Here is a 16,058-nt window from a genome sequence, read left to right as displayed (position 1 = left end):
GGGGGGGGGGGGTGGGGTTGGTGGAATTGTATTAAGAAAGAGAAGGAATATGCCCTTTAAATGTGCAAATCAATTGGGTCTTGCTCTGCTGTGCTGTTTAAATGATTCGATAAAAGCTTTAGGCTAATTGATTTTCATTTGTTATATTATTTTTTAATTACTTTAAATGTACATGATCGTCATTGCTAGATTATTCTAACACGAAAAGTTTTAGTTTCTGTGCTGATTTAGCCTTTTTTAGATGTATTGCAGTGTTTATGAGCCTTTATTCTAGATGACTTTTAGTTCATTTTTACTACATGATAGTGAATTTTGGGGTTTTAAAATAAATAGAATTTCTATTCAGCTAAAACTAAAGAGTTCTTGTTCATAGATTAGTAAATGATATTTATGGTATGCTTAACTGTGCTAGTTATTATGGTGTACGTAATGGTAGTAATTTTAAATTTGGTGACAATATTGAACTTGTGACATTATTTTCATCTTAGTTGTCATGATTGAATGGTATATAAATAATAGGAATTTGTGTTTTGAGCTTTTCTATTAGTTTCCAGATTGAAGGTTGACTTTGGAATAATTTAATCTTTCTTCTTCCCTATCTTCATCTCATTTATCAGGCATGGAAGAGCAATTCATTCTTAGAGTTCCACCTTCTATTGCTGAGCGCATAGATCGCCTTTTAAGTGAAAATGCTTCATCTTCTGAGGACAAATCACTAGATTTGGTATTTTCTGGTGAGTAACTGCACTTGATTGTACAAATGCCTCATTAACTGTTGCTATGTGTTTATATGTTAACGTTTTGTGTTCTTTTCGAACTTATACTCAGTTAACTAGGAAACTTATGGCTAAGAAACTCTTGGTGCCTTTAATTTAATTTAGCTAAACATTTGTGTGGTTAAGATAACTTCTATTCATGCTGTACCATAATCTCTACTTAGTCTTTCTTTTTGATTTATGTATTAACCAAACTGTAAAAGACCTAACTGTCTTTGTTACAGTCTTTTTCTAGTTAAGTCTCTTTGTGGTCTAAGGAGTATGGATTGCTATGCAACGTTGCTATTTTTCCCTGGAACTAGAAAAACAGTTGAAGCATTTCATATATTTTACAACTTAAACCGCTCAACAGTTTGGATTCTTCTGCCATATATTTTTCCACTCTATGTTCTTTTAAAGGCTCCAGCAAGTTGATTGATTTATAAACTTGACAGGATATTATCTAGCTTCTAGCCAACTGTATTCTTGACAGACAGGATCCAACCTAAAGGCTGGATGAGAACATTGCATGTTAGTGAATTTTGTCTTTTGTGACACCTTTGCTTCGATTTGTTCAGCTGTGAATTGTCTACTATTGTAATCCAGGAGAGTTATGACCTTTTATCATATTGACATGTCATTTGGAGATGAGCTGTTGCTGAGCAAGAAAACATATAAAACAAACAAATGAAAGACCAAACTATGTTGGCCAACATTTATTATTTTAATAAGCAGGCAATAGATATCAGATTGCTTGAGTGTAATAGCCTCCAGCAGGCCCCAGTAGTGTAATAATGTATATTAACATAGATAGTAATACATGGGAGTTATTAAGTTTAAAACAAATTTCTCATAAAATGTTTGTTAACAGGGATGATTAATTTTAATCTTAGAATGGTGATTTGTTTGTTAAAAATTCATTGAGAAGCTCTTTTTATGGTTTTGTGTTTTAGAAGTGTGCAGAATTTGTTACATTACCTTGTGTGGGACCATTAGTAGACCACAGTGACACATCCTTAAATGATTCCAGCAGTTTTTGTGGAGCAGCATATAAATATTGAATACAATCTCAGTCCTGCTTGTCGTCAAACATAAAGTGATGAGTGTGATTTCCAAAAGGAAAGTTAAGATTGTGAATCTATTATATGCTTTAAAACAAATTTCTCGTAAAATGTTTGGTAACAGGGATGATTAATTCTACACTTAGAATGGTGATTTGTTTGTTAAAATTTCATTGAGAAGCTCTTTTTATGGTTTTGTGTTTTAGAAGTGTACAGAATTTGTTAAGTTACCTTCTGTGGGACCATTAGTTAACCAGAGTGACGCTTCCTTAAATGATACCAGCAGTTTTTGTGCAGCAGCATATAAATATTGAATACAATCTCAGTGCTGCTTGTCGTCAAACATAAAGTGATGAGTGATTTCCAAAAGGAAAGTTAAGATTGTGCATCTATTGTAAGCATCATCAATATTGTTTGCCTATTGTCTTGGGATATTTGTGAATGTTAAGCTTCTCCTTGCTTTGCAGAGGATGGGCGGACTGGGACATTTGTCATTGGCAATGATCGCTTCCCTGCCTCTCTCTTGGATCTTCCTTCTGTTGTTGAGTCATACAAAACTTATGATGATAGTGCGCTAGTTAAAACAGCTGATGTTGGCCAAGTATGGCACTTGCTATTGTTTTTTGTTTTCATATGGTTATACATGGTTCCTTTACGTCTAATATGGTCATATTAACTGTTGCAATTGTTACAGATGATTATGGTCAGAGAGCCAGGAGATGCTTCTCCAGATGTGGTGGAGTACAGACATGGTCTCACTCCTCCGATGAGGGATGCACGGAAGCGAAGATTTCGAAGGGAGCCAGATCTAAATGTATCAATAAACTCGCTACTTCAAAATGTGTTTATGCATGCTAACTTTAAAACAACAAAGAAAAAAAAAAAAGAAAACTTTCTGACGGTGTGGGAGTTTTAATTCATAGACATTTTATATTACTATATATCCCCTGTAACTAACATGATTCACCTGTAATACTCAAAGGGAAGTGGTCAAAAGGAAAATGAGCTGCTTTTAAGTCTATAATATGTGGCCACCATACTTTTCCTAAGAAATGTCTAAGCTTTCAGCACTTCTATCTTTGTGTATGGGAGTGACTTGATTTTAATGTGGATATGGCGGTTTCTTTTCTTTTCATTTAGTAGTTTTACTGATTGGTTATGTTATTATTGCAGCCAGAGCTTGTACAACGTGTTGAAAAGGATTTGGTGAACATCATGTCTGGAGGAACAGTTGAAAGTCTTGATATCCTCAATATACATCTAATTTCAGTATTGCTTCTTAGGTTCTTATCTTTGGGCAACTGCTGCATTTTTTAAAGTCATGAAGTAGCCACAGATGGAATAACATTCCATCGCTGAAAATTAAATCATATTACTTGATCCAGTTATTACTGAAAAGTAAATCACTTCATTAAAAAGTTTCCACACTTCATGTGATGGAACAATACATCATTTTGTTGATGTGTGATTGAAGGAGAAGATTTACATCTAAAGTATACCTGCATTCTTTATTGAATGTTTTGTGTCTTCATGACATGGTTGTGTTTATACCTTAATGATGGTGTACATGCTGAAGGCAATGGGCAAGGAGAAGCTGTTGATGAAGATGCACGCAATGCAAATAAGAAAGCTCCAACTGCACCTGCTACAAAGCCTGAGGTTCCAGGTACAGGAGGCAATGCTGGGGAGGCCTACGGAAGTGACTCTGATGACTCTGACGATTCGATGTGAGTTCAAGTTTCATGCATGGCTTTTGTAGTTATGTGATTTAGAGGAGGGTTTCAGACCATCAGCTATCCAGATGTGCTTTGGAAGAAGGTTCTTAGCTTCACTATTTGTCAGGGTTAAAGGATCTAAAGAACTGGGCTCTATTGTTATTATCAACCCCTATTTACCCCCTCCTTGTAATCTTTGCCTCGTTTTCCTTTTGGGTTATATAACCTGTAGCGAGTTTCCTCCTTTTAGAATGTTTTTTCTGATACTGGAAATGCTCCCTATATGTTATTACTTGTCAATAGTTTACTTGATCAACCACATGGAAGAAGTGCATGTGTGAATTGTGATATATATTATTCATCCTGAATGGCAGTTCCCTCTTTGTCTACGTTTAGAGTTAAGAAAGAAATCCCTTGAATTTTCATGGAACTTGGTTTAGGAAGGGTACATTTGTGGTATGAAATTATGGGTGGATTTTGGTTCAGTAACAAACTAGAATGATAAAATGCCATAAAAACACAGTAGCAATAATGGAACAGAGTGTTAAAACGCATTGTGTGGTAAAATATCTGAAATGGGCTTTGCTTGGATGAGAAACAAAAATACGTATCCAGTCTAGGCTGGATGTCAATCATTCATTAGGACTTAGCATTGCTATTAACATTTTGTTTCTTTTGTTTAAAAGCAAGCAAGGGTTAGAGACAGCAAAGCCAGCTAATAATCTGACTGGAATGCTGGAAAATCTTGGAACTTGTCATGGATATGTGAGTGTTATTTCCATGTGCGTATAGTTATAGATGTGGAAGAGAATTATTGTTATTGAGATCTGATATCCGTGGTACCATTAATTACCATATGCTGTGGAGTCTGCCTGCACTCTAATTTCCAATAATAATGGCAGACAAATGGTGATGTTTTGAGAAGAGCAATCAACTTGTCACTGTTTTGTGTAATCGGGTACAACATGCTGTACTTGTCTACTTATGCTTTAAAAAATGGAGTATGAAAGGGCAAAAAAACAGTCATATGCAGAGTGTTGTGTGGTAAGCATATTAAAAACAGGAAGCAACCTAGTCATGGGTTTCTAACCCTGAACACAATAGCAAAAGAGAAATTAGATGTTATGGAGGTAAAGGTTTTGAAAAGACCATCAAGTCAAACTTAGATGCCCTTTGGCCATCAAAAGAAACTCGTGACTGATGATTGATGGAAGCATGCAAACATTAAAACACAATGTTAAGGGGAGGGAGCGGTGCTTTTCTTTTTGGAGTTTGGTGGTTTTTATTGGTAGATGCCAGCTTGCTCAAGTAGGTATATATGGTCCTATCACTAATTCACTCCTCAACCATGGCCAATGCAGCTGCACCCTTATAGCCCACCAACCCTATTTTTTATTAATTCCCTTGTTCAGGGTTTGGATACACCTATATACTTGCTATTGCAACCATTCAGGGAGATCCATATAAATTTTTATCAATAAATATTATTGGATAACATTAATTCAGGCTGCGGCTAAGTATGACTCTAAAATCATCTCAGTCGAGACAACCTGTCCTAATTGATAACGTTTAAAATCTTTAATTTACTAGTGTAATACATATATAGGTTAAATTCGTTATTCATCAGTGATTGGATGCATGGTTCAAGCAAAGGGAGGGATGTAAATCTCCATTTTTTTTTAATCCAAAAATTACAAAGAAAATGAATCAAGCCCATCAGCTGTCCTGTGCTGGACCATGTGACGGCTCGCTCAGTTGCAGAATAATGCACAAGATGAACAAAAATGGCATTTGGTGGTCTGCTTGTTTTCCAGGGGGCCAATACTTTGTTTGCTTCCCTTTTCAAGGGCTTTTATTAATATAAAACAATACATTATTATTATTATTGTTTATTATTAGTGCAACTAGTATAAGTACTAAGCATGTTTATGACTGGTCCAACTGTTTTCATGCAGCCATGCTCCCTTTCTTGCGTGCCCCTCTTGTCATCTGCAAGATCACCCACTAGAACCTGCCTGCATATGTATATAGTTTTATCGTAGATGTTTCCTCGAGCAGGTAATCATAACAGTTAATCAAACTCTATTACAATATTGACACATTTCCAAAACCCTAACTTAAAAGTCATCCTGTTGAGAGTTTCGAGTTTAAATATTAAGATAAATTAAACTTGTTTACGAGTCCGACCGTTTGTCAGCTTTGCAAGTTTTTTTATTGGACTTGGTATGTGATATACTAATTATTATGTTATTAAATAATAATTTGTATTTTTTAATTTAATATATATATATATATATATATTAATACAAAATATTTTGACATATCATAATTGATGATAACATGACATGCTAATTGAGTAATGGTAATTAATCAAAACCATTAATTATAAAAGTTAATTTAACTCAAAATAAAAATATATGAAAATAATTGAATACTATAGAAGAATAAGAGTGTACTTGAATTTTTTTAAAATAATTTAAAAATTTCTTCAAACATTATGCTTGAAATTTAAATGGACAAACTACATCAAACTCAAGTCAAACCTTAATTTTGGAGATACCAACTACCATTGGATTGGATAATTAGATTCGATTCATCAACACCTCCACAAAGGGTTTGGTGAGAATTTTAAAATGGTAATCAAATTATATTAAGAGTTGTAGAATAAAATCAACAACTAAACGCGTTTCTTGTCAAAAATTTTTGGTTTTATTTTAATATCTAAAGAATATATATATGTATATATTGTGTGTGTGTGTGTGTGTGAGAAATTGAAGTGAAGCAAAGTAGATGGTAATAGGCAAGTAGATTACATTAGTAAATTGAATTAACGTCATGTGTTTTCTGCTAATACCACATTATTTTAGTGCCTAGACATCTGGAATGCACCACTGGTTTGACAGTTGACTTAATCAACAACATGCATGTTGAGGTCTTTTTCCAGTTCAATTTCTTAGGGCTTTAACAAGAACAAAAGGTCAACTCCATTTATGTTTGGTAAGAGTCAAGTGCACAGCAATTGATATTTCATTTCGTACTCGAGTATTTGATTTATTGATTGATGCATAATTTTTTATTTAAAGAGTAGAATTCGAATATCTTTTTCTTTAATAAAAAAAATCAAATGCAAAGCAATTGGTATTTTATTTTATACATGGACATTTGATTCATTGATTAGTATATGATTTTTTATTTAAAGAGTAAGATTCGAAACCTCATTTCCTCAATTGAAAAAAAATTCAAATACAAAGCAAATGAATTTCAGGACTCCTGTCTTGTACCCAATATTGTCAAACGTCAACCGTTTGGAATTTAGGATGAGCAGGCACCACTTTAATTTGCACCGTGTTTAGTGTTTATAAATTGCAAACACCAACAAAATAATTCAAAAAAGTGCATGCCCAACGGAATCTCCCATCAAATCCCCTTCTTTCTCTCTTTCAATTCAACCCTCACCAAATCCCTAAGCCTACGATACAAGTAGGCAGGCAGATAATGCTATTATTTTTGTCCCTTTTCTTTTCTCTTTTTTATTTTTTTATATTTATAATAAATTAAGACAAACAAAAAAGAACCGAAAAAGTATATAATTTAACAAGTGTGATTTGGTCCATCTAAGTGTGTTGGCTACTTAGGAGGTTTGGATTTGCATTTGCAATGCCAAAATATTGAGTGATGGTATCTCATATCGATTAAGTCTTGGTTTTTTAGTGGTTTTGTATTTAAGTTAGATTTTTTTTTTTTATAATTGAAATAAGAGAGATTCGAATCTTATTTTTTAAAATAAAAAGATTATATATCAATAATAAATTAAATATTCGAATATTATATTTTAATAGTTTTGTATTTAAGTTAGGTTCTTGTGAGTGTACGAGCCACACAATATGATCATCAGTCTTCACACATGATATCTAAGTCATGTGATAAGTTTGTTATTGTTACACATAAGAAAGGCATTAATGTAGTGACAAAAAAATCCCACATCTGTATTTTTGACTCTAAAAATTCTTTTTCCTTGGCACTTTTAGAGCAAAGTGAAAGCACCTCTTTAGTTGCTTTTGCGGTTGCCAAAAATACTGTTGAAGATTACATGATCAAAATGTCCATTCATATTTTTTGGAATAACAAAATTACCCTTTTAATTATTTAAATCTTTTGAATTTAAAACAAAATTATAGTGCGAGCATAACTATTTAATTTCTAATATGAAACAATTTTATTTTATTGTTTTTTGAAAATCCTAAAATTCCAAATTTCATAATAGTTTAATTTTTTTTTCGATACATCTTAAAAAAAATTAAAAATGACTAACTCTTTACACTTCATCATCATGTCCTTTTTAAACGTTATAGATTGAGATGTTGAAACTTGAAAAGGGCTAAATTTAGGTTCTGGGCAAGAGAGAAAAAGAAAAGGATAACATCGCAAGAGAAAAGCGTGTCTTGACTTTTTCTTGTTAGCTTCAGGATTGAGTTAAAAGATTTGTAAAGAAGAAATATAAATGAGTGTATAGTTGCGACTTTTGTCTGGGGGTCGTGAGTTTGGACAATTTGACCCAACAATGTTGCTTAACAGACAAGGTCAGTGTGAAAGACTTCCAACAAAACTTGCTTGACAAGTTCACAACGCCTTCCATTAACGGAGATTGTTGCACCATATTTATCTCATTCAATGCCTTTCATCAATAACGTCACCAAACCCACAATACGGTAGCTTTATGTTATTGCTCCTGTCGGAATCCATCCTTAAAAAGCAATAACTTTTTTCATACATAATTTCTTCTAAAAATTAAAAATTCGATATGAAAATTGTACTTGTACACTAAATGTTACATACCTTGCCCTAAATGTTTGTCAACTGAATTCAATCACTGTGAATTCTCTTGGATGCTCTTTTTTTTTTTTTGAATAACATTAATCTTGTGTTGCTATGATATATAATTGTATACAAAAAATGATCAACAACCGTTTATAGTACATGTAGCCTAGTAGATAAATTCAAAATTTAAACACCTAGCTTAGCCCCCACATACACAAGCTATGAGGCGTTGCACAAAAAGTCATCACCCCAAAGTTTATATATAGCCCATACGGTTCAATATACCTTCACCTCTACGTATAGCCTGACAAGTTGATGAAATTCTTGATGGATTCCCATTTTGAGCCATTGGTTGAAATGTTGGTAACAATCAATTAATTCCAACATTCATGAAATGTTTCCAAGTTTTCAAAAGACATGGCAATCGTTAAATTGAAAACGTTGAAATATCTTAGATAAATTAATGTTGTTTTATATATTTTTTTCTTATTTATGTTAACCTACATATAATATTATTGTCAAATAAATTAAAAAATAATTTTTTTTTTAAAGATAAAATATTTTGATCTTTTTAAGTTTTGATTATAAGTTTATTTTAAATATTAATAGATTTGTGTGAAATTATAATTAAAATTTAAAAAAATTAAGATATTTATTTTTTTATTACTATATATATATATATATATGTTTAACAAGAAAGCAGAAGAAGATTTCAAAGAGTGGACCTGTTTTATTTTTCCAAGGATTTGACCCGAACCCATTTGAAGGGCAAAGTTGAAAAGTAAAATTCTAAAATAGACCCGACTTATCCCTTCGGGAACAAGCCTTGAAGAGGTGATGTTAAGAATGTCGATATAAATAGACAATAAATGGATTGAGTACATGGTCAATGTGCCGACTGCCATGAAAAGACCTAACCACCACGGTTCGGCTTTGCACTTTTCAAAAGCTGTTGGTCCCCATCTTGCGCGAGCAAATGGACGGTCACGATGACAGAGGTGCCGCCCACAGTGATGTGGGTCATGTTGTCGGGATTCGGAGGCTCACACCAGCACTGCCGTACAAAAGATCAACACCTAAGACATCCCTGGAAGTGGGGTTCGTTTTTGGCATTTTGCTTCTTTCTTGACTAATTATATAGTGTGCGAAATTTAGTTATAACGATAACAGGGTGGCAATTTTTCTTGTGGTCCAATGCCAATGTGGCGTTATGCCTTTTCAGACTTAAATAATTATATATATATTTTTTAATTTTTGATAGGAAAACCATGTATTATGTTGAATAATTATAATTAATCTAATGGAAACATAAAATGATAGAATGTACTTAAACATTTTAATATGTTGAAATGAATAAATAATTATATTGAAAACTCATGAAATCTATAATAATATAAAATGAAATTTATCAAAAAAGAAAAAAAGAGATATAAAGGAATACATATATACTTCATTAATTCAACCTAATCTAGTATGTATTTATAGTAACCATAAATTTAAATTATTATCAACCTTGTAATTAGAATATAAAAATACCATATTATTTTTATAAAACATGAGAAATACACACAAAAAGGCAAGAGGAGTATATGAATATTAAAATTAATACTGTGTGTAATTAAGTAAGTGTTAGATGTAAAGTGGTCAAATAATCTAAAAAGTAGACGTTATTTTAGAGTAATATTTGTTTAGTAACATGTTAATCAAATTAGGGAATAGTGAACAAAAAAAGGTTAGGGTGGGGGTGAAGGCACTCTTCGAGCACCCTAAATGGGAAAACTTGTCGGTTGGTATAAGAAAAAAGGGGGGTGACGTGGGATTGGGAATATCAAGTCCCAAACCCAACCAAAAGAAAAAGAACAAAATCCAATCCAGCAAACGTCAACACAATCAGACGCTGACTTGTTTTATTGTATTTTTTTTTTTTCATTCAATACTAGTCGCAGTGATGCTAACAGTGACACCCAGCATCCGTGCTCGTCGGTGCTGCTGAAACTTCTAAGCAACCGCGTTTTTGTTTACCAGATTTTTCTTTCTTGTGCTGTCGCTGGGTTTTCTTGCGAACTGACTTATTTCTTTTAATTATTTATTTATGCGAGAATGTGAGACTTTTTGAGTTTTCCTAGTAAAACCAAAAAGAAAAAAAAAAAAGCATGCACTTGTTAGTATTCAACTACAGCTGTCATTGTTCCATTGGCTCCCTCGCCTGCACCAGTGCACCTCCAGCTACTATCCATGTCGTTTCATAATTTAAAACGTTTTACATGACCTGACCCTGCTTCCTCCAGCTCTTCTTACCCATCTTCTTGCTCTAACAAATTTTAATTTCAATCGACTTAAATTTCATAAACCAATAGGTTAGCCACTTGTACGACCCATAATTTAGTTTTGTGAGCAAAAAGCTGTATACTAAATGTATTTGTCACACACGTCTCGGCAATCAATACTGGGGACACAAAAATCCATCACATCACATGCATTTATGAAGGAATTTATGATATCTCCTCCTAAAATAAAGAATATCAATGAGCATAGTTTCAACTTTTATTTGGGCAGTCATCCGAAATTTAAAAAAAAAAAAAATTAGAGTAACACTTGCTCCTCGAAGGAAACCGGAACACACAAGGAAGGAGGATGAGGAGAAACTTGTGTTATACACAGGAAAAAGGGCACCAAACCCGCACTAAAAGTTTGAAGGAGTGAGGTGTCGAGATTCAAGGTTTGCCCATTCCTCTTTCCACTTTCTCTTGCTTGTCTCTTAAGTTTGGAAGTAGATTCAATATAATCTCTATAAATTAATAATTTCAATTAAATAATATTTTTAATCAATCTCAATTTGATATTAATATCATAAATTAATAATTTCTTAAATTTACAAGATAATATATTTTTAAAAGAATATATAAGTTTCACTTGATATATAAATTAATATATAATCTCTTTATATATCAAAATTATATATATGACTTAATTAGGAGATATTTGTAAAATATAACTCTAATGTTACTTGTTTCCTCTTTAAATTGATGTTTCCTTATACCTTATCTCTAATTTTTCTTAGTACATTAAGAAGCTCTAGTGTAGCGTCCTCGAATTGTAAGAAAAAATTATGCAATGTAATTGTTGGTTTAAATGCATCTTTGTGCGACACAAGTTCCAATACTAGGGGTGATGCCAACAGACTAATTTATACATCAATTAAGCAACAAAAAAGCTTAATTGATGTATAAATTAATAAATTATTGATTTATTGATTAAATAATATCATAATTAATTGACAAATTTTCATGATTCCAAATGTAATAATTTATAGAGGTTTAACTGTATTTACAAGCAACCCTAATCCGTTTAGGTTCAATGCAACTTTTATGTTATTTATAAAATTTCCAAATTTAATTGAACTCTTTTAATTAAATACTTAAAGTTACAAACTTTTTTACAATTAAGTTCAATTTAATTCCTTATTTTATATTTTCAAATTGTCATTTTTAATGTGTGTTACCATTAAATTTTTAATATGTTGATAATAAATATAAATTATATATATTTTAAAAAATATATAAATTATAATTCTAATATGAATAGGATTAGATAAATCAGACTCCTTTAAAACCATCAATTTCCAAATGATTAATTCATTTTTTTGGGTTAAGATTGACATCTAAGAATATGTCATAACCACCAAAATGTTAAGTAGAGTTATAGTGGTTTGACCCAACCTTTCAATGCACAATCTTATCCTGTTATTAGTACCTTATCACCAAAAAAATATCTTGATAATATATAGAGTATGGTTTAGTGTCTACTCTATATTGACTTTGCCATATTGGCACTTGAGGCTAATAATGAACTCTTTAATAAGATTAAAATACTCTTCTCTATATCCTTATTTTGTCTTGGCCAAGGACTCACTTGGGTTATTACATGCCAATGTGCAGTGGGATATTCCCCTTAGTATCACTTAGGTGATGAATCTTTTATTAATAATTTATTTGCCTTCATGTACTTCATATTATATCCAATATCCATCCTTAAGCATCATTAGTTAGGATCACTAACAACAGTATCAAAGTATAGTACTTTAGACATAAAGCAACCTAATGATTTCAAATTTAAGGATTACTTACACAACTATTATGAGAAAATTTACTTCTATAGACATTTAAGTAAAATTAATATAAAATGTTCTTATGGTAGATTATGTTCAATGAATTTGTTCATATAATAAACACCCATATGGTAGTTCATGTATCCTTCAATTTGCAAAATTGATTACTCTCTACAAGCAAAGGTGGAGGGGAAAAGGATAGTAGGATACTCTGCCCCCATAAAGATATAAAAATTTTTATGATAACTCTTATTTTTTTGAATTTTTATAATTTTGTCCCTACAATAATTTATAACGTATCTTTATTTTTAAAAAAAGTTTATAATTTTGTCTCTATAATAATTTTATAATTTTACCTCTTATTTTATAATTTTTATAACATACTAATATGTCATTTGAATTTATGTTTACCTTGCATCTTATGAAGGAGTTGTTGGAAATAATAAAATGACCTCTCAAAAGCTTTACAACTTAAGTCTTAAGACATACTACATGCAATTTGTTTAGTATCGTTTATTAAAAAGCCTTTCCAACAATTAAGATAAGATGGATTAAAAATTTTACTTGTGTCAGTGAAGAAGCTTTGTGAAAAATATGAAATTGAGATTCCTAATATGGGGGCTAGATATAAATTAGGTAAAGATTGTCTTTAAAAAGATCATGCCACAATTGGGCACCATTGTCTAGTTGACTTGTTTCTTGTTGCTATTGGCTCATTCTTGCAAAAATTAGACTCCAAATTTAGATTTAATGTGAATGTGGTGGAGTTGCTCACTCTTGGCACACCTCGCAAGTAAATATTATCTAATGACTTTACTCAGCATGATAAAATGCATTTAAGCTATCAATTGGATCCATTTAAATTTGGCATTCTTCGTAATTAGGCTTAAAAAAATATATCTATACTTTCTGAGCTATGTTAAGTGTTACAGAAGATAGGAATATCAAAAGTTTACTTTCTTATTGGTAGATTGATCCAACTTGTCTTGACTTTTCCAGTTTTTACCGCAACATCAAAGTGTGTATTTTTTTATTATGAAACTCGTTAAGAATGAGACTTATAATAGAATGTTAGATAATTTTCTTAAAAATTCGTTAATCATTCTCATTGAAAATGAAATTATTCAAGTCTTTGACATTCATTCAGTAATAGATGCTCTTATCTTAATGAAAGATTGTCGAACTCAATTAAAGGTATACAATCTTAGCATGTAATAGTTGTTAAAAATGTCTTTATTTTGTACTTTGCATGTAGTAGAAGTTATTTATGTAATTTTCACATGAATGTTTGTCCATCTAAGTTATATTTTTGTCAAACATTAAACTTGTGGCATGATTATTTTATAGACATTATCTTTGTCCCCTTAAACGTGAAATCTTGGACTCCATCACGGTCTACAAATGAGGAACATAAGCATGTATTGGTATCACAGCTTTATCAATTTCTAATCTTAATGAGGAATGATTTGAAACATTTAAGAAATATGCTTTAATGCAATAAGGATTTCTAACTATAACATGTTATAATTTTTCTTTACAAAGTATGTCTAATTTCATAGATTTTATCCTATTAGTAAATAATAGCAATTATAAATATAAAAATAAAGAAAATTTTTATTAAATAAAATATTTAAAGTCTCTATCCGACACAATTATTATAGATATAAAGATAAAGAAAAATTTTATTAAATAAAATGTTTAAAATCCCTATCCGACTAATTGATTTATAGGGCATACATTAACTCCACCCTCTCAAGGACTCATTTAGTATTGCGTTTGCGGTATTTCATTGTGGTCGTGGTATTTAAAAGTACTTGTAGCCTTATTACAATTTCAAATACATGTTGATTTGGCTCTAAATTTTTGAGTGTCAACCGACTAAAAATACTGATTTCTATTTTTTAAAATTACCAAATTATCTTTTTAATTATTAAAATATTTTGAATTTAAAAATACAATTTTAGTACCTTTCAAATGAAAAATAAAAAGTATGGTAAAAATGTAAGTATTTAATTTCTAGTTAGAAATAGTTTTAATTTTTAAGAAATTTAAAGTTTTTTATGTATAATTGTAAAAGTAAATTTCACAATAATTTAGTTTTTATAGCATCTTAAAAATATTACTTAAGAATATAAGAATTGACTTTTTTGTTTTTTTTTCATTTCAACATCACGTTCTGTTTAAAATATTTTAACTCTTCACCAACATATTTGACGATAATTTCTGACAGCAATTTTAATATATATTTCCTGCAACAATAATACCAAAAAATTAACCCTAACACTATCTTTACAACACTAAGGTTTGGTACGCCTGTATCTCTCACACCGGGCAAGGCAACGTGGTTGAAGTGACAGCGGACACGTGGGCATTGACATCTCGTACGGTGCAAAGTACCCAATCTCACTTAATCTCTCTCTTGCATTGCATTTGCATGGAGATCCCAAATGACAGTTGTATTTTGGCTGTCGGATTTTCCTGCTGATTTTCTACTTTTATTTAATTCTCGTAAACAATTGTACTAGTAAATAATAATGCAGCCAACGCAGATAATATAATAATAATAATAGATAGAAGAAAGGAGTTGGACAAAAAGCACAGCCTCAGAGGATCTGTACGTGTTTTCCTTTCTATTTTTCCTTCTGTGCGTGTGCGTGTGTGTGGTGTGGTGTGGCTAGGGAGTAGGGGTAGGGATGTTTGACTTTGAGGACCAACTGGGTCGGGGGGAACGAGGTTTTTGGTAGTGATGACACTTTGCTGCTCTCTTTGACACACGTTGCCAAAAAGTCACTGCCTACAGTATTCATATCTTACAGGTCACAATCTTGAATTCCAGATATTTGATGTTTTAAACTAGGGTGAGGGAGAATCTATATGTGTTGGCACTTAGATTTGTGCTCACCATTTTTCACTTAGAATTCAATTTATTTCTCAGTTGCATTGTAGATCCAAAAATTTGAGATTTGGGTACAATGCATGAAGGTCAAACTTGATTACATATACTAATAAAATGATAATTTTAATTAAATTTTACAGAAAAAACTATTCAAACATATCGATATAAAATTTTACAAAACCCACATATAATAACAAATTAATCATCGCATTCGATGGGTTATAATGTGGATATATTGTGATTCAATTATTGTGTAAAATGAAAGATACATTGCAATTATACCTAGATACTAGTACAGTTTTAAAAATGAGGAAGTGGTACAAAATGTTATTATTATATAGATTAAATATCATCATGTACTTTTGCATTATGGTGTACTCTACTTTCCGACACATGCACATTATTTAATTTATACTTTATCCTTTGGATTTAAGGTGTTGGATTTTTCGTCTACGCGTCTATATACTTTTAATCCAGCTTTCAAAAATAATTTGGACTGCGCCAAGTGAAGTGATGAAGTGTAAAGTTTCAGATGTGACAATTAATTTGTTCATAGTTCATACATATTTCCCTCACAAGACGGTGCTCCTTCCATGTGAAAACACTATACATTACTTGTTCTCTTCCCCCTGCCCCCCCAAGGGTTGTAATGTTTGGCCATCTCCTTTTAGAGAGCAGGAAATTTCAAATGCAAGTTGGGGTATT

At 31.5% G+C, this 16,058-nt stretch overlaps 1 protein-coding gene across 6 annotated transcripts in view; it reads left to right on the top strand.

The window, feature by feature from the left end:
* Positions 1-3,920, top strand: part of LOC18589583 (transcription initiation factor TFIID subunit 7) — a 4,787-nt gene extending 867 nt beyond the window's left edge. For all 6 annotated transcript variants that reach the window (XM_007014620.2, XM_007014619.2, XM_018128437.1 and 3 more), the window contains exons 3-7: positions 618-734; positions 2,284-2,417; positions 2,511-2,630; positions 2,990-3,059; positions 3,384-3,920. In XM_007014620.2, the coding sequence (XP_007014682.1) occupies positions 620-734; positions 2,284-2,417; positions 2,511-2,630; positions 2,990-3,059; positions 3,384-3,547 (603 nt within the window). In that variant the 5' untranslated portion in view covers positions 618-619 and the 3' untranslated portion in view covers positions 3,548-3,920. The remainder of the gene's footprint in view (positions 1-617; positions 735-2,283; positions 2,418-2,510; positions 2,631-2,989; positions 3,060-3,383) is intronic.

Source organism: Theobroma cacao, chromosome 9 (genome assembly GCF_000208745.1).
Source record: "Theobroma cacao cultivar B97-61/B2 chromosome 9, Criollo_cocoa_genome_V2, whole genome shotgun sequence".
Classification (NCBI taxonomy): domain Eukaryota; kingdom Viridiplantae; phylum Streptophyta; class Magnoliopsida; order Malvales; family Malvaceae; genus Theobroma; species Theobroma cacao.
This window is presented reverse-complemented; position numbering and strand designations above follow the sequence as displayed.